This window comes from Neltuma alba, unplaced genomic scaffold, assembly GCF_004799145.2.
Source record: "Neltuma alba isolate B1F8T4 unplaced genomic scaffold, ASM479914v2 tig00010592_pilon, whole genome shotgun sequence".
In the NCBI taxonomy this organism is placed as follows: Eukaryota; Viridiplantae; Streptophyta; class Magnoliopsida; order Fabales; family Fabaceae; genus Neltuma; species Neltuma alba.
The window spans coordinates 158,321-184,667 of NW_021635455.1; the positions used below are offsets into that span (position 1 = coordinate 158,321).

At 36.0% G+C, this 26,347-nt stretch overlaps 3 protein-coding genes across 5 annotated transcripts; 1 reads left to right on the top strand and 2 right to left on the bottom strand.

Annotated features, from left to right (window-relative positions):
* Positions 1 to 39: 39 nt before the first annotated feature.
* LOC114757339 (uncharacterized) lies at positions 40 to 1,525 on the bottom strand. Its single transcript, XM_028946351.1, has 2 exons — positions 726 to 1,525; positions 40 to 501 (listed from the first exon to the last, which is right to left on the bottom strand). The coding sequence occupies exon 1, from the start codon at positions 1,391 to 1,393 to the stop codon at positions 734 to 736; it is 660 nt and encodes a 219-aa protein (XP_028802184.1). The 5' UTR covers positions 1,394 to 1,525; the 3' UTR covers positions 40 to 501; positions 726 to 733.
* A 1,483-nt stretch (positions 1,526 to 3,008) lies between these two features.
* Positions 3,009 to 11,642, bottom strand: LOC114757335 (serine/threonine-protein kinase CTR1). 3 transcript variants are annotated; one of them, XM_028946342.1, is made up of 15 exons: positions 10,425 to 11,642; positions 9,948 to 10,246; positions 9,707 to 9,851; positions 8,595 to 8,710; positions 8,075 to 8,271; positions 6,952 to 7,434; positions 6,807 to 6,847; positions 6,494 to 6,562; positions 5,924 to 6,024; positions 5,737 to 5,821; positions 5,538 to 5,636; positions 5,370 to 5,438; positions 4,691 to 4,822; positions 4,351 to 4,445; positions 3,009 to 3,411 (listed from the first exon to the last, which is right to left on the bottom strand). In XM_028946342.1, the coding sequence occupies exons 1-15, from the start codon at positions 11,193 to 11,195 to the stop codon at positions 3,315 to 3,317; spliced, it is 2,799 nt and encodes a 932-aa protein (XP_028802175.1). In that variant the 5' UTR covers positions 11,196 to 11,642; the 3' UTR covers positions 3,009 to 3,314. The 3 variants fall into 3 exon arrangements, with proteins under 3 accessions (XP_028802175.1, XP_028802178.1, XP_028802177.1); XM_028946345.1 differs by having other exon boundaries at positions 6,952 to 7,374; positions 10,425 to 11,641; XM_028946344.1 differs by having other exon boundaries at positions 6,952 to 7,431; positions 10,425 to 11,641.
* A 6,874-nt stretch (positions 11,643 to 18,516) lies between these two features.
* On the top strand, positions 18,517 to 26,251 carry LOC114757338 (GATA transcription factor 25). Its single transcript, XM_028946350.1, has 7 exons — positions 18,517 to 19,055; positions 19,385 to 19,468; positions 19,567 to 19,700; positions 20,590 to 20,697; positions 21,868 to 21,973; positions 25,546 to 25,605; positions 25,852 to 26,251. The coding sequence occupies exons 1-7, from the start codon at positions 18,762 to 18,764 to the stop codon at positions 25,936 to 25,938; spliced, it is 873 nt and encodes a 290-aa protein (XP_028802183.1). The 5' UTR covers positions 18,517 to 18,761; the 3' UTR covers positions 25,939 to 26,251.
* The last annotated feature ends 96 nt before the right edge of the window (positions 26,252 to 26,347 follow it).

Below are 26,347 nucleotides of genomic sequence, written 5' to 3' on the forward strand. Positions count from 1 at the left end.
TCAGGTGCAGCTGAGATTGGGGAGAAAAAGAAGCAGACATTAAAGCTGTTAGAACAGTTTTATTAGCTATTAAATCCAGCGCACCCAATAAAAGTAGATTGGCAACTCACAATTAACGGCCATTGGGGGTGCAGAATCAGCTGCAAATACTGACAAGAGTGCAAATATCCCTAAGCCTAAGAACACAGACTTAAGACCGAACCTCAATAATGAGGCAGAATTCCACGCAAACATAATTAAAAGAGTATAGTATCCAGGCATTGGTATTCTGGCCACGTGCCGTAGCCGCAGAGTGGAAGATACGTTGATTATTCAAAGGAGAAGGTATCATGGGCTCTGAATAGCTATGAGATTTCCGGAAACGGGATGACAAAAATGGACCTAGAAGTGAGCGAGCGAGCCACACCAGACATGGGTATTTGTGGGAACAAGCAAGCGGCCTCATTGTCAAACCATTGTGCTGTGACGAGTGAGATCGAGGCTAACTGGTCTCATTGTCACCTACTTAATAGATATGTTTTAAGTGTTTTCTTCTGTTAGTAATCTTCCTTTCAAGGTTTTCCAATGATCAAGCAATCAAACAAGTACATGAGCTTCTAAGATCATATCTGCATAAGTTTCTCAGGAGAATGCTCTAATTTACCTAGCACAGAAAAACTAGTCACAACAGGCACAAAGTTTGTTTTTTCCTTTGCCCGAAACGGGCACAAAGTTGAAAATTTTACAATTTCTACTATGAACCCAATCTGCTTAAGGCCTCTTGAGCCACAGTTGACAGGGGTTCCACCTTGAGAGCCTCCTCAAAAGCTGTCCTGGCTTCCTGTTTCATCTTCTTTGCCTCGTAGCATTGCCCTAACAAACAAAAGGCTTTAACATTTTTCGAATTCAGCTTTACAGACTCATTCAAATCCGTCAGAGCCGAATCGACCCGGCCGCGTTCACTCATCGCCATTTTCAACTCAGCCCTCTTGAGAAGCGCGTCCCCTTTCTCTTCATCGGCGAGGGACTTCACGGCGAGCGGAGACAAAGCCATGTCGAGCGAGTCGAGAGCCGAAGTCCTAAAGCCTTGGAGATCAAGAGCCAGGGCTTTGAGAAGGTAAGCGGCTGCATCCTTGGGGTCAAGCGCGATGGCTTTCTCGGCTTCGGCTAAAGCCTCTTTGGCCAATGAATTCGACGCGGATCGAGTCTTGGAGGATCTAGCTTGTGCAAGGAGCTGAGCACCTAGAACGAAGTGGCGCTTGGCTTGAATGTCGGATCGGCTTCGGAGACGGAACTTGGCGAAGAGCTTCCTGGGAATGTCGTGCATATGCAAGAACATGAACACCATGACCAGGATCAGAATAATTTGCAGCCCGATATCGTGCCACATATATTCTCTGTCATTCCTCTCCATCGAATTTTCCTAAGGAAGGGGCTCCTCCGAGATCTGTCTGGATGATCAGGGCAGAGATCGGCGCCTTGGTGTCGCTCTGTATCTCTGCAGCACAAGTGAAGGGTGATGGATTGGTCACGGATTGTTCAACCTTTTATGAGGAAGCCGTCAAGCAGCCAGATTTGAATGGATTTTTTCCTCGGGTGATCGGACGCCCTTTCCAGTTTTTTTTTTTATTATTATTGAAAATAAAAAAGTTAAGGGAAAATGGCAAATAAAAGCCTTTGAAATTACAATTTGAGACCCTCAATTTGAAAAATAATAAATAGAGACTTGGTCTCATATTACAAATATAAAATCTTGATAAAATGTCTAAAATATCTCACAGCTGAGTTGTAATTTAGTCTACTAAAATTATCATTCTCTAAAGTGAACTTGTCATTTCCCATAATCAACTTGTTATTTGGCATATCATCAACCAAATTGTGATTTGATCTACTAAAATTGTCATTTGCTAAAATGAACTTGTTATTTTTTTTCAACTTATCACTTAGTCGATGGGCATTTTAGATATTTCATTAAAATTTCATATTTACAATATGGGATCAAGTCTTTATTTGTCATTTTTTTAAATTGAGAGTCTCAAATCGCAATTTCACATATTCAGAGTCTTTATTTGCTATTTTCTCAAAATTTAATATAATCTTGAAAAAATTTTCAAAAAAATAACTGTTTAATTTCAAGATTTCAAATCAGTATTAGACTACACTTGAAAAACGAATGACAATACAGTTTTTATTTGGTTTTGTTTTAATCCTTAAAATTTTAAATTATAAGTTTTAATACTATAGAAATGTAAATTTTTAATAGATTATAAAGACTAATATTTTAAATAAAAATAAACTTCAAGTACAAAAACTTATAATTTAAAATTTTTAAAAAAATAAAATTAACAAATTTTTGAGAGACAAAAATTGTATCAACCAAAAATAACTTCATAAATTTGGTGTACTGTACAGGGTTTTCAATGTATTCTGTTTCAGGCTAAAAAATTGTCAAATATTTTATGTTTAAGAATCTTCAAACCAAACTTGTTAAATAAATAATTTAACTTTATAAAATACTCTTCCAGTCCTTAATATAGGATCTAATTATTGAGTTAATTTTGATCTTAAATTTAAAACCTATTTCTTATATTTTTTTCTAAATTATCCCTATAGATACTCTCTCAACCATAATCAAGTAAAAGAGAGAATGAGAATATTAAGGAAGATGATTATAATATTTTAGAAAAAACATGTCATATTTCTTATAATTAACTAACTTACCTAACTTTTTTAATCTAATCAAATTAGTTAAATATATCTTATATTAAAGATCGAAAGAGTAATAATTTTTTATGAGGAAAGAATTACACAACAGTATCCGTTCCTTTCACTTACTAGGCATATTTAAGAAATTATACATTTTTTTGTGCGACCAATATTTTTAATAAAATTATAAGTAATTAAACTATATTTAATTAGAGAGAGAGGTAGTAGCAAATTCACATTTAATACGGGATTATTACAAATATAGAACTTGAAAGTATTTTGGTCTCAGAGACCTATCAAAAAAGTCGAGATTATGAACTTACTGATAAGTGTTATCCCGAAATCCAAAACCCCCAGTTAAAACTTCAACTCAAGGGTTTTCATTGGGCTTGGTTAGAAGCAACAAATATTATACAATTCACATACAGCCGAAAAGGTTGTGATTCTATCCGACAGATAAAATGAGTTCAACAAGTTTTATGACTTGTTAATTAACGTTAATCTAAGCATAACAAATTTCAGATATACTTTTCTTGTCTTAAATATAAAATCCATTTTATAATATAAATTTGTATTATAAAATAGATTTTAAATTTAGAACCGAGAGAGTATTATAATGGATGGGCTCATCATGTCCCTCCTATTTTTAAAACCTCGGCTGGAGACTTGAGCAGCTTCTTCAACGAGTCCACAATGTTAGCGAAAGATGGTCTCTCATTAGGATCACTGTGCATCAGAAACAAGAAACAAATCATCGAGTCAAAAAAATTGAAGATGCTGCTGATATTAAGGCAAATAACACATGAAACATGCTAAATTTTCCAAATGTTAGCCCATGAAGCAAAAAATACGCTAGAGTAGAATGAGGCTGATAAGACCGATGATTACAAGTGTCCACTGTCCAGTACAACATAGCTTCGCGTTTGTAAGGCATTTCCACAGGGGAACTTAAGTTACGGGGTGATGTTAGAATAAAAACCAATTAAGAGCCAAGTCACAACAAAGATTAATATATACCTATACAAGTGGAGGACTAAAAGGCCTCTTATGTCTTCCCAAGTCCATTTTGTTATATCATTCGACGACATGAATAAATATCAAGATGTAGATTAAATAAGCGCAGCAAATCACCCAAATGAAGCATGCACTGTTGAAATATTCCCCCACGCACTAGGATTGCCACCTCATAAAGCCACTAGACATATCAAGACATGGAAGTGGGCAGCTTATGTTGGTGCCCGGTGTAACAAGCAGGACATAAGATTTATCCTAATGTTAATCTCGATCATGCCAAATAGACTGGGTCATCTCAAACAAATCGAACCAGGCTTCCAATAAGGTTTAAAGCAAAAATGAAAAACTTCCAAAGAAATATACTCCTCCAGTTTTTAATATAAGATTTATTTAACTAATTTGATTATATTAAGAAAGTTAAGTAAGTTGCTGATTATAAAAAATATGACATGTTTTTCTAAAACACCACAATATTTTTCTTAATATCTTCCCTCCCTTTTCTATTTGATTATGGTTGAAAAAGTATCTATGATAATGGTAATTTAAAAAAAACTTATAAAAATGAGAAATAGGTCTTATATTTAGAATTAAAATCAACTCAAAAATTAGGTCATATATTAAGAACCTGAGGAATACATAATTAGCACTTACTTAGCCCAACACGATTCCATGAGAGAGCTTAGTTTTGGGGAGGTGTTTGGAGGGATAACGAGCCTCCTATTTTGGAAAGCAACAGCTCCAACCACCTGAGAGTGCACATGACAACGATTATTTTAGTATAAACTTTCAAGATTTCATTTCGCCCAGCATTTAGTTGGAAAGTAGAAATTCACATGCATGCAACCTCCCCATCATTCAGGTTAAAAAAAAAAAAAAAAAACCTCCCCATCATATCTCCTTGAAAATAAACAAGTCATTGGAAATGAGCCCTGCAGATGTATGAACTCACACATTGAGTAAATAACTGATTATTTCGCTAAATAAATTTTACCTGAGCAGGGCTAAGACCACTCCACGGTTGCTGCATCGTGACCAATTCCCATAAGATGACTCCAAAACTGTAAACATCAGACTTCTCATTTGAAGGTTCTCCACGAAGGAATTCAGGAGCCATCCACTCGGGCTGAAAAAAAAATCAAAAGAGTTACGCTCTTATTGATAGAATCACAACTTTCAATGTTGAAAGGAACCGAGGCTTTAGCTATCTGTCTATCTATATATGTATGTATGTATAGGAACTTTGACAAATAACAAAGTCCGATTATATTAATGAACACAGGAAGGATGGCGCAGTCTAAATTTGCTCTCCTAAGGCCCAACTGGAAATGCACAAGGATTATCCTTCATCCACACAGGATAAAGAAGCGATGTCAAGTGACATACATACACCCAATCTCATTGTAGATCAATCATTCAATAATCTTTTAAACATAATTGTTTTGCCTTGGGCATTCATTGATCTTAATTCTCAACACCATCTTGAAAAAGACTAACAATAAGTAGCACTTTAGCCGTTAGTACACTTAAATCATGATGCACTTGTGTGTATAAAAAGTAGTTAAACACATCCTTTACTTGAAACTAGAGAGTCCTCAAATGCTTTTCCCCCGTTTGTGGGTCGATTTAGAAGTAATCACTATGCTCATGCACAAGCATATAGCAAGACTTACTGTTCCAGCAACAGATTTTGATGATACGAAAGTGTTGGCCTTGAATCTTGACAATCCAAAATCGCACACCTGGGCATGAAGAGTTTATAGAAATCATAAACGTGCACAAACTTGCACAAGATGTCAGAAATTCTTCATAGATGAACTGCTCAATCAATTTCAGTTTACCTTCACGGTCCAGTTTTTGTCGACTAACAAGTTTGGGGATTTGAGATCCCAGTGCAAAATCGGAGGGTTAAGGCAGTGAAGATAATTGATCCCTTTAGCCTGTGATCGGAAAAAATACATATATAGATACATACATGCACGAGGTATACAAAATATTTTATGAATAATAACGAACTATGTAACACTATTTGATACAAACCACATCTAAAGCCATCCGCAATTTTCTCCTTTGATCCAGATTTTCGCCAGTTGTGGGTCTATGAATCAGGCGGTATAAGCTACCCCTGTACCATAGGTACCGGAAAACAGTAATAGTAAGAAATTTAAATCTTTATGCAACAAATTTTAATATAATGGCTCACAACGCGAGAGTTCGCAAGCTTTACCTAGGCAAATATTCTGTCACTATGGACAGATGAGGGCGTTTTGTAACTGCACCCATGAAAAGCACCACATTTGGATGGCGTATGCGCTTCATTATTGCAACCTAAAATGGACGAAAATAACTGCTTGAGTTTTAACTAGTTCCTTTATGACCTTTAATATAGAAGGGAACAAAGAATCAAACAAAACAAGAACAAAGCAACAGGCATGAAGTGGGAAAATGAAGAGGTTAATTATGTAAAAAGAAAAAGAAAAGAAAAAGATTGGTAGTAGCATGATCTCCTCTGGTAAAACATGAAACGAACACAAGAAAAAAGTAGTTTTCCAGCATGCCTATTTGCGAACAGCCAACATGTACTCTGGATCTAGATAACAGACCGTTGGGCTAAATACTTTTGAAATCAGACCTCTGTATCCACCTTTCATTAGATAATTAGATGGAAATTTGGAAAAGAAATGTGTCTAAATCTGAACCAAATTTATCTGAGCCAAACAACAGCTATATGTGGGTACGGGGGTACCTAAGAGCTAAGAGGCTAGGACATAGTCTAATCTGATTTACGAATGCATACCTCTCTCAGAAATTCTTTCAATTGATCATCATGGAAATCTTGGATTGAAAGAACTTTGACTGCAACATCCTGCATTTCAAATACAATGGATTAATTAACCATCACCAAAGTAATTGTAAGTATAGCCTGTAGGTTGAAGCACATCTTGTTTTTCTGGCCCTCCCCAGGGCATACTAAGGGAACCAATTAAAATTATTCAGTTGCCGATCTGCTTCTCAATCAGCATGCAGTATTCATTTAATTCAATGAATCCATCACATTCACTTTACATCATCGACTGAAAATGCCAGAAAGAAGTACATTGAATACTTACTGATCCATGCCATTCACCGCGGTGCACTGTCCCAAACGAACCTGCGGATGAAAGAATAGCGACGTCACAGAGTCAGCTACAAGGTAAATATCTCCAGATATGTTCATAAGGTCGATCTAGGACAATAAGTAAGCAAAAACTTTACCGGCACCAACACGCTCTTTGATTCGTAAATCATCCCATGATATCTCAAGCCAGTCCATTGCAAGTGATGGTTCAAGATTCAAGTATCTTGGAATATCCTTAGCAGGAAAGTAGCCCTGGTTTTCAAGTCCATTGTCTACCTTCTCCGGTTCTGATTGATTTGGAGAGCTCAATATAGAATTTTTCAAAGAACTTCTCTCATTGGTCGAATAGTCTTGTACTGCAACTAGCTCTTCCCCAAGCCTGGGATATTCATGTAATGATGCCTCAACTGGTGAATGAAGGACTTCAGAAACACCTTCCCAGATGGAAGGCAAAACTGAACCTAGAACTGCACGTTCCTCAGCATTCCTTTTTAAGCCAAAAGGAACCAGAGAAGGTTCTGTTCCTTCTGAAGTTTGATCAATTGATGCGTAAATGGAGCCTGTAGGGTTTATTAGCAAATCAGTTTCACTGACTTGCTGATCGTTCCGTCCACAGCCTGCTAGAGATTGAATAATAGCTATAAAACAAACTTTAAACTAAAATTCCTCTGCGTGAATTGTAATTTTTTTTTTTGGTTGGGGGGGGGGGGGGGAATAATAGATTGTAGTGTTTCCTCCCACAATAGGAGTTAAATTTGTAATATCAGAAGTCAATCATGCGCCATAAGACTAGGAAGATGGCAAAAAGCATAACGCATCTTAAAAATGCATTTACTACGAATCTTATCATTTGCATTACTTCCGAAGTTGAAGTGAAAAAGAAACATCAAATATATCTATGATATGCCTTACTTCATTAGTAGAAAAAGAAACATCATACATCCTTCATAAAACCACGAATCTAAACTGTCACAGTAAACGAAAAATGATCTTGATCAAACTTAAATACCTCAAGGTATAAAATACACATGATATGTTTTCTGCATGTATCACTTTCACTATTAAATGATATTATATTCTGTGGAAGTAAAATATGCACGGAACCAACTGGTTAAACTGTTAAAATCGTTCTGCAAATAAGTTTAAGCACCTGGTACCATGAAGGACCAACCAAGAACTACATAGAATCTTCCTTCAAATTTGAAATAGTAAAATACCATAAGTCAACTGGAAAACCGACTTTCCACATGTATAACATACCTGAATATAAACGACTGTCAGTAACAACAAAACTATGATTGGGACTTGTAGATACAAGGTCCAGACAGGGTGATTGGGATTCCTTTAAATGAGAAATTTGAAATGGGGAAGGCATGGAGGAGACATATGCTCCATTGATAGAGGAATCTGGTCCATGGACATTTCCTGGCTCCCCAACTAGATCAACTACATATTCCCTGTTAAGAACTATGTTAGCGAACAAGGCATACGTAACAGAAAACATGAAACAAATTGTCAGGAGCAAGTTTGACAATCAGCCACATATGAGTAGTAAAATACCATGTAATGATATCAAGCATTATTGTTCAAGCTGCCCTTCTAATTAAACGACTTGTTGAGGATCGAATAAAAAATCTAGTATCAAAACTTTGGAAGCAATGCAAGAATTTTTGACTGACAGAGTACACACCAAGGCAGAAAAGATGCTAGGTTAGATTACAGTCAAAACTTCATTTGCAAAGCAAAAATGGGAGTGTCAGGACAGCAATATTGCACTAACCTAGGGAACTGCTTGTCATCTTTAATCTTGACAAGGCAAGAGGATCGATAGTCAGCAACACAATACTTGCAACCGCGAGCAATACGGCACGGCAAACCTATGTAATCTGCCAACCTCTGCAGGTGGAGAGGAAATATCAGGGAATAACAGATGAGCAATAAGAAACAATTTAAGAAACAGTGCTAGCTTCTCATAATAAATTAACTTGAAGAACAATCAAGTGAGTACATACAAGACAAAGAGGAAAGAGCAAGTTAATTAAGATACCTACCGGCGGACAGGATGTGAAAAGGCAGGGTGGGGGGGATTCGGAGTCACAATTTGAAATTCTTTGTAATTAATTTCTTAACAACTGAAGCTGAGTCCACAGCCCCAAAAAAAAATTCAAAGAAAGAAAGAAAAGAAATCGAAGAAGATATAATTGACAGGTATGAATGTGTTCATTTTTTTTTCTTTTCTTTCCTTTTTTTTTTTTTAACCTTCAACTGAGGACTGTAGTGTTCAAGCTCCCACAAGAAATGCCAATGACAGGAACAGAAATGGCATCTCATTAACAAACATTGCTAGAGTAAAACACTCTATTATTCTACTAATAAACTTATACAATACTCACTCAAGTTCCTTATATCCATTATAACAAATTTCCCAATACACATGATCATGTGTCCTATTTTTGAAATATTAGCAATTAATACCATTTAATCATAAATCCACATAAAACAAAAAAAGACACATGACTATTTGTAATTAGAAAACTTGACATAATGGATATAAACTAGATTTTTTCCAATAAACTTTTCCAGGTCAGTTAAAATTATCAGAGAAGGAATGCACAAATAGGGTTAAAGCTAAAAAGGAGGTAGTGTCAAAATCGCCAATATACGTCGTCGCTATAGAAAACTTTTCATATAAGTTGTTCAGATGTCATGTAATTACTAGCAAATTGCTAAAGAAAAACTTCACACAAATTTTGTCATCAGCCAACGAAGAAAAAAGTGGACAAATTCCATAAGGGCAAATAGTTCACAGCATCAAACTATAATTTCGGAACAAATATTTAATCTTGATGTAATTAATGAGGATTTAAGTCCTTATGAGAGCATATTCTTCACCTTGAAAAGAATTGCTCGATGCCGACAAAGTCCAGAAGATAGGCTGCCGATAGGAAGCACAACGCACTTGTGAAAATTCCTCAATCTCGTACTAAACAACTTCCAGTGCCCGTGAAGATCACCTTGTTCTGCCGGAAAAGTACCCCTTCATATATACATATCAACCCACAAAGAGTCAAAACCTAAAGAACCCCACAAACTTCAAACTGGAATGAAAACAGTGTTTGATTTGTTTACTTACCCCATATATACGGCAACAAGTTTTCCTAGCTTTTCCACTAACACCAAGGTGTTCTCTGAAGCACAATACAATTCTTGTGCTTTATCCTGAAGCTGCTTGAGTCTCGAATCCTCATGGATATCAACAAGAACCACCTCCATAGATGTCTCGCTTGGTTCAACTGCTTTAAGCGCTAAGAGAGAGGGGAGCCGCCTTCCTTCGTCCTCATTATTGCACATTGCCCACAAATATGGATTTATCCCCAGAATGTTATAGAAACCATCCGTTATCTTATCGGAATATGATAAACAACCGCTCACCTGAGAATAACATTTCAACAGACTTAGTTAACCTTCGGGCCAAAAAATAAAAATCAGACTTGGGTTAAACTAAACAAACAATATCCACAAGCTTCCGCTCTATGCAATATGCGGGGACATAAATATATCTATAACTATTTTTATAGTGAGTGGAGAAAAGAGAGTTTCATGATCTTACCCATAAACGATAAGAAACGGATTCAGCATCCCAAGTTTCGATTTCAGTGCCCAGAGTAAGCGCAGGCTCAGTAGCAATATTTGCTAGACCAGTAAGCCTCCTAGCCAACGTAAGTTGCAGGCGGTAGCTCTCTGCGGACTTTTGCACCATCTTATCTTTACTCTCTTTTTCATCTTCCTCTTGCTTCCTGGAGGAGCTGAAAATCGACGACGTCGTCTCCTCCTTAATGTCACTGGAAAAATTGCCATCCAATGTTGTCCCCGACAACAAGCTCCCGGCATAGCTACTCCCATTACTAGATAACCTTGGTAACGACACCTGCCGATCAAAGCTCTGGTCAATGGCAGAATTCTTCACTGTCTCCGGTGGGGGAGGCGGCGGCACCGACTCCGGCGGAAGCAGAAGCTCGCGTTCTTCCTCGCTGGATAACCGGTGAGAGTACGCTTTCACGTGACCCGATCTTCCCCCCTTTTTCTCTATCGACCAATTGCAGATATCAACAACCTGCTTGTGTTTAGTCCGAAGCTTGCCACCACCCGTGAAAAGATCGGATACAGCTGAGTGTTTAATTGGCGAATAAATGACATCGTTTTTTATGGGAGTAGTTGACAGTGACGGCTTTTTTTTATCGTCACATTCAGCGCCAAAGGTTCCCGATTTGATGGAGTCGAAGATCCTCTTCTTCTCGTGATCTAAGAGCTGTTGGAAGGATTCATCCAACCTACGGTCCGGGAATTGCCTCGGGAAAATGTAAGTTGCCCTGTGAGGCATTTTTTATGACGAGAGTCCCTGGGAAAAGCCACCAACACGACCGTCCTGCCACAGCGCACGCACGGACGTGCAAACTATTTTCCCTCTCCGTCGCCGTCGCTTGTCTCGTCGTTCTTCCTTAACCCAAATGACTTCGCTTCACCCTTTGGCAGTGATCGGTTGAGTTCGATAACTGGAGAGAAGAAAAGAATGCAGTATCCTACATGAACTATACCCTTTTGGTAATAAACTTCAAACCCTCGAAAGTGGGGTAGATTTTGTCCACGAATTCAAAGAAATTAGTACGCCGAACGAGTTCAAGCATCCAAACACAAATGAGGCTTGAAAGGCAGCTGGATGAAAGTGCAGTGTAATTAAACAACCCACTACTCGCTGGCCTGAGACTTTCAAGGCGGTGGAAACAAGGAAAAGGGAGAAACAGGATGGAAAGCAAGTTTAAGTGTGTGCAAATTTCTCTCTGAGATTTGGTTGGTTGCTTGTGACGTTGTATATTTTAAGCAGAAGACTTGCGAGAGAGGGGTGGTAGAACCGGCAACCGCAATTTGGAGGGTATCAATAACAAAGTATTAAATATACACGTTAACGTTACGACTATAAGGATCACGACGCCGTGAGGCGCATGCACGCGCGCGCACTTTCTTTTTTTCTGTAGATATCAGTGACTAAAATTTTTAATTTGCATGGCATATTTTTTCTTATAGTGAATAACGTTGAATAAAGATAACATTAAAAAATTTTAATTAACATCATCAAGTGACATATAATATTCATCTGATCCTTAATATAAGACTTAATTATTAAATTGATCTTGATCATAAATATAAGATTTATTTATTATATTTATTAATTTTTTAAAATTATTCCTATTGATACTCCTTCAACTATAATCAAGTAAGACGGAAGAATATGTTAAGAAAAATGACTATAGTATTTTATGAAAAATATTTCATATTTGTCATAATTAATTAACTTACATAACTTTCTTGATATAATCAAATTAATTAAATAAGTCTTATATTAAAGACCGGATAAGCAATTAGTCTTTTTTTTTTTTACCAGAAGAGCAATTAACCATACATGTCTTTTATAAAGTGCTTTGTTAAGGGTCGCAAAAGTGTGTGAGTAAAATACCACGATCCATAAAATAGAATAAATAATCCTTACCTCATATTGCATGGTTCATATATATAACCCACTAACCCCATTTCTAACCTTAGTATAAGGCTATTGCTGGGGGAAATTTTGACTTATAATTCACATTTTCTATAAGTGTATTGAAGGCAAATAAATAAGTATATATAATCAAGTGTATACTTGCTCTGATCATTAATATAGGAGCTTATTAAAAAATCAATTTATTTTTAAATATAATATCGTAACTCACTTTATCTCTAATATTTATTTATTTTGTTTTCAAATAATTCTTATGGTAACTGTACATGTTAAAAAGTCTTTATTAAGTAGTAGTTTTAATGTATATGATTGATAGAGATATTTTGAGAAAAAAATATCAACTTATAACAATTAACTAATTTAACTAATTTTTTATTATTTACAAATTAGTTATTTAGTTCTTATATTAAAAAAATAGTATAATCAAGTGTAAATTTTAGCATAATTATGTACAATGTTACTTGATGACACTTCTAATTTCATCTAAGCAAATGCTATGGATGTATGGATATAAAAAGTTTAATTTGGCCATGCAGGGATCATGCATGCATGTGGAAAAATGAGACGAGCCTGAGATTTTTTAAAAAAAAAAACTGTTTACAAATACCCGTTTAAAACACTTATTTATTCTTTAATATAAGATATATTTTGTAGTATTATAAAGAATATAAAGAATCAACATTAAATGTTTTTATACGAAAAAAAGAATTAGTACTACAAGGGATATGAAGAATTCATATTTTTCAGATTTTAATATGTTATCACCTATTAAGTAGGTAATTTTTCAAACAGCTATTTAGAGACAAATTTTCTCCTAAAATCTTGGTGTATTTTAATTGAATTTTATCAAAATAATTATATGTAAGAGGAAAAATTAGATTTAACTTCATCACATGTGTATACCAAAAAAGGAGTTTAATAATATACTGGTAATATTTTATTAAATAAACACTAAACATATAAACCTAAAAAAAAAAATGTTAAGTTCCAACTTGACCACCGTTAACAACCGGGATGCAGTGGCGCTATTCCCCGTGTGATCATTTGTCGTCATCTCTCTCTGTTCGCGGTGGGTGTTTTCAACGGCCTGTGATCATCTAAAAAAATAAAAAATCGCAACAGGCTTTGGTTTCCATTTTGATATCGCTTCTAGCATGTGCTGTAAAGGTTGTTTCTCCTTGTTACTTTTTGGATTTAGATTTTCTTTAAAACTATTTTTATTGGCTCTTCCTCACTTGGAATGCGTGAACCTTTCTAGTAGTAGTATTTATCTCGACTTGGTGCGCGTCTTCATGGAGAGAACTTCAAATTCCAATTAACCCCACTAACGCAATTTTATTTTAAATAGGGATTAAAAAAAATCTAAAATCACAATGTAGTGCTATCTCTTCTACTATTTAATACTAGAGCTGGTAATATGAGTTGAACCCATAGTTTAACCTGCCAACCCGTAAAAAATGACGGGTTAGGGTTGGCCAAAAGCCAATCCACCAATAAACAAGTCTTTTTAACCCGTACCGTCAAGCCCGCAACCCACCGTGGGTTAGCTCGTCAACCCGCGGGCTAACCCACATTTATTTTTTTATCTTTTTAAATTTTTTTAATTATTATAATTATATTATAATATATTATATCCTATATAAAAATGAATAAAAAATACCTATATAGTTTATTTGGTGCTTTTAATCAAATGTTTCAAGAAAAAACAAAAATTTTATTATTATTTTTAAATATTATATAATAAAAAATATTAAAAAGTAAAAAATAAAAAATAAGTGTTGACGGGTTAGCGAGCCAACCCATTAACCCACCTTGACGGGTTAGGGTTGGCTAAAAACCAACCCGCTTTCAAACAAGCCTTTTCAGCTGGACCCGTCACGGGCCAACCCGTAACCCGCGAGTTGGCCCATATTACCAGCCCTATTTAGTACTCATCCGATTCTAAATATAAGAACTATTTTATAGTATAATTAACGTGATAAAATAAGTCTTGTATTTAAGATTGGAGGAGTATATGATCTAATTTGTGATTTGAATTCTCCATCTTTAATATAAAATCTAATTTTGAATTATAAACATGTTGTGTAACTTGTGTGTGTTTAATATTATTACTGTCAAATCGCTCCCCCTTCTCATCCTGCACAATAATTACCCTTCAAATATTCATTTCCTCGTTATATCCCGTGAGAAAACGATATTACTAGTTCCTTGGCAAATAGGAGAATATCTTTGAACAAGTCAATTTAAGCAAGGACGCAGTGGAGGATTAATTAGCCACCTGGGATGTATTACTATTTCAATCCTCACCAATCCCTACTGATGGGCTAAATGTTAGAGATGATTTTCGAAAAATGTGGTTCCTCGCTAATTAAATTTGGTATGGGAGATTGCGTTTCTGGCTAGTCCTCTAATTACTCGAGGAGAAAAACACAGTCCCTTGCTATAATTTAGTGCGTTTGTGTTTTGGTTATACACTCAATAAAAAAACTCAATTAAAGGAAAGAAAACACTCATCTGGCTCTTAATATAACATCTTATTAATTAATTTGAATAAATCAAGAATGTTAGTTAAATTAGTTAATGTGAGATATTTTTCCTAAAACATTTTAAGCATATTTTTAATTCCCTTATTCTCTCTCTTATGTGATTAACGTTAGGAGTATATTAATAAATTAATTTAAAAAAATTAATAAACATGTTAAATAAGTTTTATATATAACATTAATATTAATTTTTTAATTAGTTTTTATATTAAGTGAAAAAAGGATAGTAAAGAATCAGCCAATTGCTATTATGCAGTCTTCTCAGCGTTGGACGTTGGAGCCGAGCTCAGCGATGCTGAGAGAATGGAGAGAATAGAGTGCAGTGAGTTACACCAATCTAGAAAGATAATTTTTTTGCCATTCCATGCATACAGGGGATTTCTTTTATTTTTTTATGAGCTTTATTTCTTCCACCCATTTTTTATGCACTGTGATCTTTAAAGTCTAAGGGAAGGTCTGACATCCTCCCGTGATCACTTAAAAACGGTATTTTCCTCACAAGGCAGTACAAAACTCCTAACACACACTAAGATCACTTTAAAAAGCAAATTCAAAAACTCACCGAATTCAATTTAGCCTAATTAAGGTGACTCATACGGGCAGGCCCGTTGTGCCAAGCTAGACTTAGAGAGTATTTGGATAGAAACCAAACTATAGTTTCAGAAGTGTTTTTACAGTTTACGAAGTAAATATGTAGAGTAATTTGTCTCGTTTTGCGGAAAAGTACTTCTGAAACCATGGTTTGGAGGTTGTCAAACACCCATTAGCTAGGCAGAACTCTGAATTACTATGTCCGGTTCAAAATATAAACTAAACTTTATCTATTATGTTCATTAATAAACTAATTAAAATCAATTTAAAACAATAAATGTGTAAGACATATATTTGTTTTTTCTAATAAGTTTTTATTAATGAAGAGAATAAGTAAAAAATGTAATAAATGAATTAAAAAGATAAAAAATATATAGGGATAAAATTTTAAAAAATTCATTAAATGCTTAAACAAAAATAAATATTATCTTATAAAAAAACTATTTTTTTTAAAATTTAGTTTATATTTTAAAGCAGAGAGAGTATTATCAGCCAACACAGCTTAGCCTCGTTCTAACATTAATGTTCCTAACGAAGCCTTTTCCAACAACTTTCACCTGAATCGCTGTTTTCCCACGGGACTTTTCTAGTCGGTATTTGTACTATGTCATTGCTTTAAAACGACGGCGTCTCCGGAGGAGAAGTCGGTCGATCTTCGCAGGCAACTTTGTTCGTATTAATAGGACGGTTTATCGTCTTGATTCAAGGCACGTGGCCACGCACTGGCACTGTTTGTTTTCGTCCGCTAAATTTTAAGAAAGGAGAAAAAGCCATGTCCAATCACTAGAAAGAGTGTGGTAATTATTGGGGGAGTAAGCGGATTAACCCATCACTATAACGCTTCCGATTTGTTTTTTGTTGTTTTGACTTCGCTTGCGCTTTGATAAAGACAGATAAAAATTTAATACATTTTTTGATGCAATGTAATTATCTGGGGTGCTAGCCACTGAAGGAGTTTATAATTTAATATTGAAAGATAGAAGCCAGAAATCACATGTAGGGACTGGCTTTTGGGGACAGCGGAGAATGCTCCCAGAGATATTCTATATAAAGAAAGGACACATCTAAATGAAGAATGTGGGGACTTGCATTGGGTCTCCTTTTTGTTTTTGTTTTTTTTGGGTGAAGCAAGGACTTTAATACTACTATCGATATTTAATATAAGATCTTGTTTGATTTTTATTTTAATCATAAATATAAGACCCCATTCCACTCTGTCTCTCATATTTATATTTTTTTTCAAAGTAGCCCTTCTAGCAATGATAGTTCTAGTCAATACACTTGATTAGTAAGGGTATTTTAGGAAAGACAACATCTATTTAGGATAAATAACTAACTCAACTTACTTAATTAATCTCCTCAAATTAGTCAACTGGCTCTTATAATTAGAAGCGGAGATAGTATTATATTAGATCTCTGTCTTTGAAAATCGGCAGGCTTTTACTAATTTTAAACAAAGTTTAACCCCACCCACTTTCTTGGAAACGTAAATTAACAATTGCATTATTAGTACGTTCTATATGCATACACTAGCTAGCTCCTATTCATACTACACTTGCTATGATTCCTGTTATAAGCCCCATTTTAGAAGCGTCCTTACCACAAGGAATGCATTGCGGATTGTGCAGAGTATTATATGTTCTCGCGTATAACTTTTTAATGATAGCTTCTCCGGGAGTTGGAATTTTGTGCGTGTAATTATTGCACCCATATTGTATCAGAGCCATGTTACCATAGACTGTCATTTGGGCCAATTTCCGCTAGTTGCGCCCATGCTGATATACCTCCCTCACTTGCCCTTTTAAAAGACGTGACATGACGTGAGAAACTTACCTTATTTGTAGTTTGACATTAATAGAGTATATTTAGGTAGAGATTAAATTATGATTTTAAAAAATTTCACAGTATATTAAATAAGTACGTAAGAAGAGTTTTATTTGAACTTACGTGAAAATACAAATTTTTAAAAGTGCTTTTTATATATGCCAAACACTCTTGTGGCATACTGCGTTGTTTTTATTTTGGCACTTATCCTCAGCTAATTATTTGATGAAAGTTACTTATACATGGTTACATCTCACGTGTTCCCTCTCTCTCTGAATAAGAATACACTAATCAAAAGAGATTATATACCAAACTCGGTTGACTTGAATCCATCACGCCATCATTGGCCATAAAAGGGGATGAATAATCATTACTCAGGATAACAAAAGTTTGAAAGTCGATTAAGTGATCATAAGAATATAAGAATTTACCAAACAATACGCCATAAAACTATAGTCTCAGTTGTGTGCTTATTAATGTCAAGTGGCGAATCAATATTCAAATTTTTACTAAAAGAGGTGATTAACAGGAGAATACTTTTATCTAACAAAAATAGAATGAGCTTCCAGTTCCAGTTACCGCGTCTATCCCTCACACCAAAGCAGACCTTGTAAGTGTGGGCTTGGCTGTTTCTTTCGAATTCAATGCAAGCTCATAATGTGTAGTTTTGTTTTGCCAGAACCCATAAATGTATAGTTGCGGCATACTATTCTGATAATATCAATATTATTATTGTAGTGAACTAATTTATGCAAACTAATAATATTAATTACAATTATTTGAATTTTTTTGGAATCAACCAATGTCTCCAAAAGTATTCTCTGTTTATTTCTCAATCATAATCACCTAACAATATCCATGTTAATAATACTATTAAAAAATATGAATTGTTTTGTATAATAACTCATAAACGAGAATATTTAAAATTTTAACAAACTGATTATTGCATAATAATAGAGGAATAATGTAAAAAAGAAACTGAGAGTACTTTTCCCCACTTCTTGAAAACAGAAATATAACCCGTGGGCATGTAGGAAACGGCAAAGGCAATACTTGGATCGAGAACGGACAACGTTCATTTTTTATTGATTTTTAAAGGCTGGCCCAAATAACGGGCCAGCCCTAGAGTCCTCATTTATACGAGTCCACAAATTGGGGCAGACGTGGGTAAACCTCGTAAATATCGAACCATTTAGGGCTACTTTTTACTTCCTCCCTGCTGTCCTCACCTGAACCGGCGTTCGCCTTCACTTTGCCTTTCGATGTTTGAACTCCGACATTGTCCCGGACTCGCGTTCACTCCCAGACAATACCCATTATTCTCCACCTTCTGTCGAATATTGCTCTCATCCTAATCCAGCTGTTATCAGGGTTAGGGTTTCAAACTTGCTCGTATTATGCATAAAAAACCCCTAGTTCAATACTGGAACGAGCAATGTACGGACAACTCGCATCAATGAATGTCACTAATCGGATCAGCACCGGAGAAGATGAAGATGGCGCTGGCATTGGCGCCGAATCAATTGATAATCACAACATCCATTACGAAACGCAAGCCCTCGAAGATGGCAGTGGTGGAGTCGGGGGCATAGTGGAGGATGTGAACTCCGACACCGTATATGTTTCCGGCAGTGGCTCTGAATTGTCCATCCCACACGAGGATCCTAGCCAACTTACGTTGTCGTTTCGTGGTCAAGTATATGTTTTTGACTCTGTTACTCCCGATAAGGTGCGGGTTTCACTCACCCTGTTGATTTTCTTTTTGGAATTACTAGCGTATTCTGGATTCTTTAGCTTCTTTGTCTGCCTATATATATTCCGAAGAAACTGTTTCTTCTGGGTTCTCTCCACTCTCAAGCAATTTATCGTTTGCTTGTGATGGTAAATTGACTAAACTTTCTGCTCTAGTGGGCCTAAGCAGCATGCAACTGTAACTATTTTAATAAATGTTTTGCATATCTGTTTTCCTTCCAATTTGAGAGCATCAAAAGGATGATCAAATCATAACCTCAAGCGATGTTTCAGAAATAAAATTCTGCATTTGGTTTCATATGACAGGTGCAAGCGGTATTGTTACTGTTGGGTGGATCTGAAATACCACCGGGTTCGCAATGTGAGGACATGGCCCCTCAAAATGAGAGGGTACGCCATGACGAAACTTCATTAGGGCTTAACCACAAATTGCCAAGTTTCAATTTTATTGTTGGTTACATTTTCAAATTATTTGTGTCCTGCTGTAGGGTGTGATAGAATACCCTGGGAGATGTAGCCAGCCGCACCGAGCAGCCTCTTTAAGCAGGTTTCGTCAGAAGAGGAAGGAGCGATGCTTTGATAAGAAAGTTAGATATAGCGTGCGTCAAGAAGTGGCTCTCAGGTCTGATAATAATTATCATGCCATGTTTATATCAGTGTCTGGTATCTTTTTATCAGAGTATTGTTATGATACGTGTAAGATTAATACCGTTAACTGTTATTTATTGCCTGTGCTTCAAATTTTGCTTTATTAGGCCTTTTATTTTTTAATAGGTATTATGTGGAAAGGTATAGATTATGCTCTTCGTTGTCATCTGATTGTGAAATGGCACAAGACCTTGATTTTGTAAGGGACTTAAAGGGAGAATTTTCGGTCCTGTTCCCTAATTGAAAGCATATATCTTTTAACTTCTTGAACAGCTGATGTGATTCTACTTCAACATTTATCCCAAATCCTCATTATATTGAAGAACAACCCCATCATATATTTATAGTCTTCTGAAATGATGTTTTCGATGGAGAGTTATTGAATGTGATGGAATGATTTGTTTATCTTCCTAGGTTTCTGTTTGACAGTTGATCTTCGCCCTCCCGTCAATAGAGTAAATTGCTTATCCTGCATATGCTAGAACAAAAGGATGATTAGAATATTTTACATTGGACTTTTTTTCTATCAAAAGTTCTTGCATTGAAATATGATTGATGTTGCTACTATTTATTAAAAAAAAGAAAAATACAGAGTTGTGTATGTTTTTGCATTTAACCTGGTGTTGATGTCTATACAATTAATAACCTCTATCACTATGACATTTTTAAGAGTTGTTTCGATAATCCATTGTTAAATTTTAATGGTATTATCACTTGTAATCACCAAATGATGAATCTTTCATGATCTTGTGTTCTTGCACATTAGAAGTCCTCTACATTTACTTCCTAGTTGCTAATTGTTGTGGCAGTTGTATTTGTTTGCATCATTAGCTGTATTTGACTTATCTGACTTCTGATTGTAGGATGCACCGTAATAAGGGTCAATTTACTTCTTCTAAGAAGCAAGATGGAGCTAATAGTTTGGGAACAGTCCAAGAGTCAGGGCAGGATGACAATCAATCAGAGACCTCGTGAGTTTCATGTTACCCCTATAATCTCATACCCATATTGTTTCTTCCTATGGGATGTTGTGTTGTTATTTTGGTTTTTGTGGTGGAGACATGGCTTGCCATTGGTGCCTTCTATTGGTTTATAATATATCTTTTGGCAAAAGTGCAACTTTTGGCTTCTAACTTTATACTTTAGTTTGATCCCTTAATTTTATAAATTATTTTTTAGTCTTTTAACCCAACATTATTAATCTCAAATGATGATTTTTTGTCCCAATCATTGTTATTTAAAGAAAGTACTCGTAACATGTTATTATTTGTAAATGTTTATATCCACATTTAAAATTTCAATGTTGGCATTTTTTATTAATGAAACTAGCATGTTAGGATTTGAGACTAAAAAGGCACTTACTCAAGGGAGCAAAATGAAACCTTGTGTGAAGTTAAAGGACCAAAGGTGTAGTTTTGCCTATATCTTTTTCTATTACTTCATTATGTGGGATTTATATGCTCAGAAGTGCTAGCATGTCGGACTTATTCAAAGTCAATGTAACATTATTCACTTGTGCTGCGACTCATTGTATCGCTAGTCAACTCACCTTAGTTAACTATGCAATATCAAAATAGGCTAGGCCCATGGGCTTGGCACAGTAAAACAACAACAACAACAACAACAACAAGCCTTATCCCACTAGGTGGAGTCGACTACATGAATCACACGACGCTATCGTGCTCTGACAACAACCCAGTCTTTAGACATGTTGTTAACTAGGAGGTCTCATTCAATGATCTCATTAAGCGTTCTTCTCGGTCTTCCTCTGTTCCTTTTTATGGGACTCTATCTTGTTTGATCCACCCTCCTCACCGGGGCCTCCAATGGCCTTCTCTTGACTGTTTTGACAACTGACATTTGTATATATGAGAGTGGGAAGTGTCTTGGCAGCAAGCATCAAGTTTGTTCTAGTAAATCATTAAGTATTTCTTTCAGGCAAGTAATAGACCATCATTAAGATGAGTGAACTGTTTGTTCCAATAAAATGGGATAGCTCACCAGGATCCTTTGATGATAAAACTGTACTCATATGGCAAAACACTGACTAGCATAAAGCTTAGAAAACACATTCTCCTTAATAAACTTAGGTACAAATAAAAATATTCTTTTGCATTTTGACTCGTTGCCTGTTTGTACAGGTGCACTCATTGTGGCACTAGTTCGAAATCCACCCCAATGATGCGGCGTGGGCCATCTGGACCAAGGTCACTGTGCAATGCTTGTGGACTTTTTTGGGCAAATAGGGTAAGTATTTTTCCCGGTGTCCTATTTCCAGGAAGCAAACTTTCTTTGTCATTTTCTCCTATAGATTCCTAATGTAATGAAATTAACTGAATTGTTCTGTTTCTTTCTCCATTCATGTTGAACATTCTACAGCTATGCACCATTATGATTCTGATGTATCGTTTTAAGATTCTTTTTCTGAAAAAAGAAGATTTAATATACTAGATGGATGTATGTTGCCTAATGTGCTATTTGCATTCTCCTAGGGTAATGCTACAGGGGGAAAATATATTGGAATCATGGAAAACGAGACAAATAGTTTTTACAATGTTTATTATGTCTTTGTTATTGTCACTGAGTAGGATCCTTCCCTTTTTATCATCCTTTCCTATGTAAGGGTACAATGGTCTTTTTCCATCACATCTCCATTTCCTTCTCCTTACATTTTGTGTCTAACCATGCCCTGTGCATAGAGATTGACATCTTAAGATGTGCACTGTGTAATTTTTTCATAGGAGAAAAGGAAATAACTTTTGTTTGAATAATTAGCTTTTTGGCATTGGAAAATTAATCTAAAAAGCTATTTATACATTGAAAGTAATTATTTAAAATCTCAACCTTTCCAATCATTTACTAGTAGTTGTCCAGACTGCCTTAAGGTTGTCAGAGGTAAACAACACCCCCCAATTTTTTTTCTAAAAAAAAGATCAACAAGGCACTTAGGAAGAGGAAGGGGCCGTGATAGCTGCATCTAATATGATTCTGAGACCTTGTTTTCTATTTAATCCTAGCTGTCAAGGTTGTCTTTATGGTGTGGTTTGCACCGAAGGGAGTTTGGTCTCATGATCAAGTGGGACTAAAGTGATACTAGGGAATTCTGGTGGTTGGCCCTATCATATTTGGTATGGGTTAGGCTTTGAAGCTGTAATTGGATGTTTCGAAAGCTAATGATATCACATCGTTTGCGAGTTAATCTTTTCCTTTTGTATTAATTTTAAGTTGAGAAGTCAGGGTCTCATCCTGTGCCCTTGCTAAGGTGTGTGGATGGGAGCTGGTTCAACCTTTTGTGTGTATATTTTATACTGAGGACTATTCTAACATCTCTACAAACAGTACTGTGAATCTTCATTTGTTTTAATGTTATCTTTCAGTTTTGAAGTTTTTACACACACAACACACGCCCGTCTCAGTTTATAATACTGAGGACTTTTGTGAAATTATTTTAAGCAATACATGTGTGGCGGTTAATACATATATCTGATACACACGGTAGCTATGTGGTCCAAGTCTGCAAACTATGGTGGATAGTGAATACTAATTCCATTTCACATGATGATGGAGGTTTGCTCTTAGAATCGTATTTCCTTTTTTCTTCTTTTTATAATTTTAGCCATACTATGGATTTATACATGGTGATTTCAGAATATCTAGGAGTTGGGTGGGAGGAGTGGAGCCAGGGGGATTTATTGGCCTCTTATATGTATCACGTAGGGATAGTGGTAAGAAAGGAACGATAGGGAGAAATATGGAGATACAGAAGAACAACGGCCAAACAAGCAGGAATATGGAGATTCAGGGGAATAAAGGGGGAGGAAACTAATATTTTTCATGACTGAACTGACTGAAGTTTACTACTGCGGGTTTATAAAGGAAACTAAAGAGTAAAGACACATGCTTAAAGCAATAAAGAAAAAAGTAGGAAAGGATAATTCTGATTGAAGCATTATTTTAAGTGGGTTTTTCCCCCTACTTAGGTTTATGTTAATTGATATCAAAGCTAGCTAGTGGTTGCCAATTTTGGAAATGGCTATTTGTAGATGGTTCTTTCCAATGAGAAGGGTTCTTACCAATGAGAAAATCGAGTGAAGTGACACGAAGTATAACTTTGGAGATGTTGGGCCTCTAGGGGAAGCCAGTTGATGGAAATTAAGGTGGTATGATAATGATATGCTCAAGTCTTACGTTGAGTAGTATGAGATGCTCTATGGGGTATGTAAATGGGCTGGTTCTTCTACCTCAGTAACTAGCATTTAGGAGAGAGTTCCTCTTCACTCTCCTTTGTAAACCTCTGTTTAGGATAGTTCCCCATTCCACTTAGGTACTCATCAAACATCTTGGAGGGCAATGATGCAAGCAATGATGACAAAATCAACTACGGACTCTTCAAAACTCAACATGTCAACAATAGCAAATCTAAGATGGCACAGCACTTTGTTTGAACCTGATCTTGAGGTCCTGCCACTAGGGATTTAGTTTTCCCAACCTTTTTCATCTTTTATGAGCATTTCTATGTGTTTTTCAAAATTTTCATGTTATTTACATTCTAACTTCGTCTTCGATCCATTTTTTTAATTTAACGTGATAATGTCACTGCGTTGCCGCCAACACCACCAATATCAAATGAGCATGTAGATTCTAGTGATTCTACTGTTATGACATTGTCGGGCTCTATCATGGTGGCATAATCTTGAGAATATTTTTTTGTTCTAATTTAGATTGAAACTGAGCTTGGTCTTGATGTTTTGTCCATGAGTAATACAAGCCATGACAACTGACAGTGATCAGGAAAGTCATGTACGGCATTGATAGGATGAGACTTGGTATTCATTAATTTGTTGATTTGCTGATGTAATAAGGCTATGGCGCCCTGCAGTTTTTCTTGCTTTCAGTCTACTTAATCACTGTCCATCATATTTTTACGTCAGTTTCTTGTTGTCCCTACTATGCTGAAGGCAAATTTTAACTTGTTTTATTGTGTCCAAAATATGTGCTGCCTATGCAATAGCAAACTGCAAGAGTGAATCTTATAGCCCAAAATAGCTTAAAAAACGCTTCCAAAAGATTGCAAAGGGAAAATTTTGTGGTGAGACGAAAAAGAAAAAACTGACTGGGGCAGAACCACTGGAGTGTGGATGTCTAATGCACTGATGGTAACAATCAGGTATTGAGGTTGGGCTGGTTTTGCGGTTTTGCTTCTCTTGGTATGGTTGCTGTATATATATGGGTTTGGTGACCTGGGCTGGTTGAAATGATGGCGTCAATAGCGGTGCTGGAGGGTTTCCACATTTTCCTGTGTTCGCAGCCACACTAGCAAATTTCTGAGGATGGCGGTTTGCACCAGAGTTTGCCCATAATGCCTCCTGACGTGGGAAGGGAGGGAGAGGGAGACATAGGAGGATATAGTAAAAGGGGAGAAAGTAGAAGGAGAAAGAATAAAATCTTATATTTTTACTTGGTGTATGACCAAATGTTTATAAAGGAAACCAAGTATTCATGCTTAGAACAATAAAGGAAACGGAACTAAAGATCGTTTTTATATGAGCCTCTGCATTTATTTAATCACTGACCAGATCACGCCCAAATATTCTTTCCCCATTCTTCATCAGTATGTTTACTTCACTTTTTGGGATTATAAAATTCTTTGGAGGTATTGTTAATTCAATCTCAATTTTTTATTGTGAGCCAATTAGTTTCTATATTTTCATTTGCTTTGTGGGAGGTGCCACTATATTGGTTTGTCTCAAATTTGCAATTTCATTACTAGCTGCGGAGTTGTCAGTAGCTCGTAACCTTTTGACCATGGTATTCTGCAGGGTACTTTGAGGGACTTATCTAAAAAGAACCACGAACATTCTCTTGCACCAGCTGAGCAGGTATGCTTTGATTTTATGATGATGCCTGCCTGCTTTACCTCAGTCGTTTTTTCATTCACTATTTTATTTGTTTACCGACCGTTTCCTCTTTAGAGGACAACCGTTTTTTTTTTCCCCCCCCCCGGGTGGTGGTGTTGGTTTACCATTTCCTTTTATTTATTTATTTTTTTGGTGAAGATTTCCTTTTATTTTAACTTCAAGGTAATGTGAGCATTCTTCTGTCTCTGTTTGGCACCTGATGAGCAGGTTGAACGGGATGATTCACATTGTCGGACCGCTAACCCTGCACGTAACAATCTTGGTGCTTTCACTGATAATGATAAGCCAGCATAAATGATCTTTGAGTTTTCCAGTCACAGAAAATGCCAATCATTGGCTTTAGTATCAGGGTTATAGTAATTTATTCGGTTTGAGCTCTAGAATGTACAGCTATAGCATATGATCTTATCAATACAAGAGGTTTATTTCTCTCCATGCTTGATAATTTGCGCAACCCGTATATTCTGGATGTATACTGGAGTCTATATGATATCATGGGGATTGCAACCAGCTGTTTTAGTTCGACCATGATATCTCTGGATTTGCATGTAATATCTGCTTTATTTTTGCGTTTTGCACCTCGATGCATATTGATTGTGCAGGTTCTCATGGGTAAGCTAATATTTGACCGAAGTTTTTTGGGACGTAGTCGACGCATACTTGGAGAAAAACTAGAATAGAATCCATCAGGGGGTAAAACTTT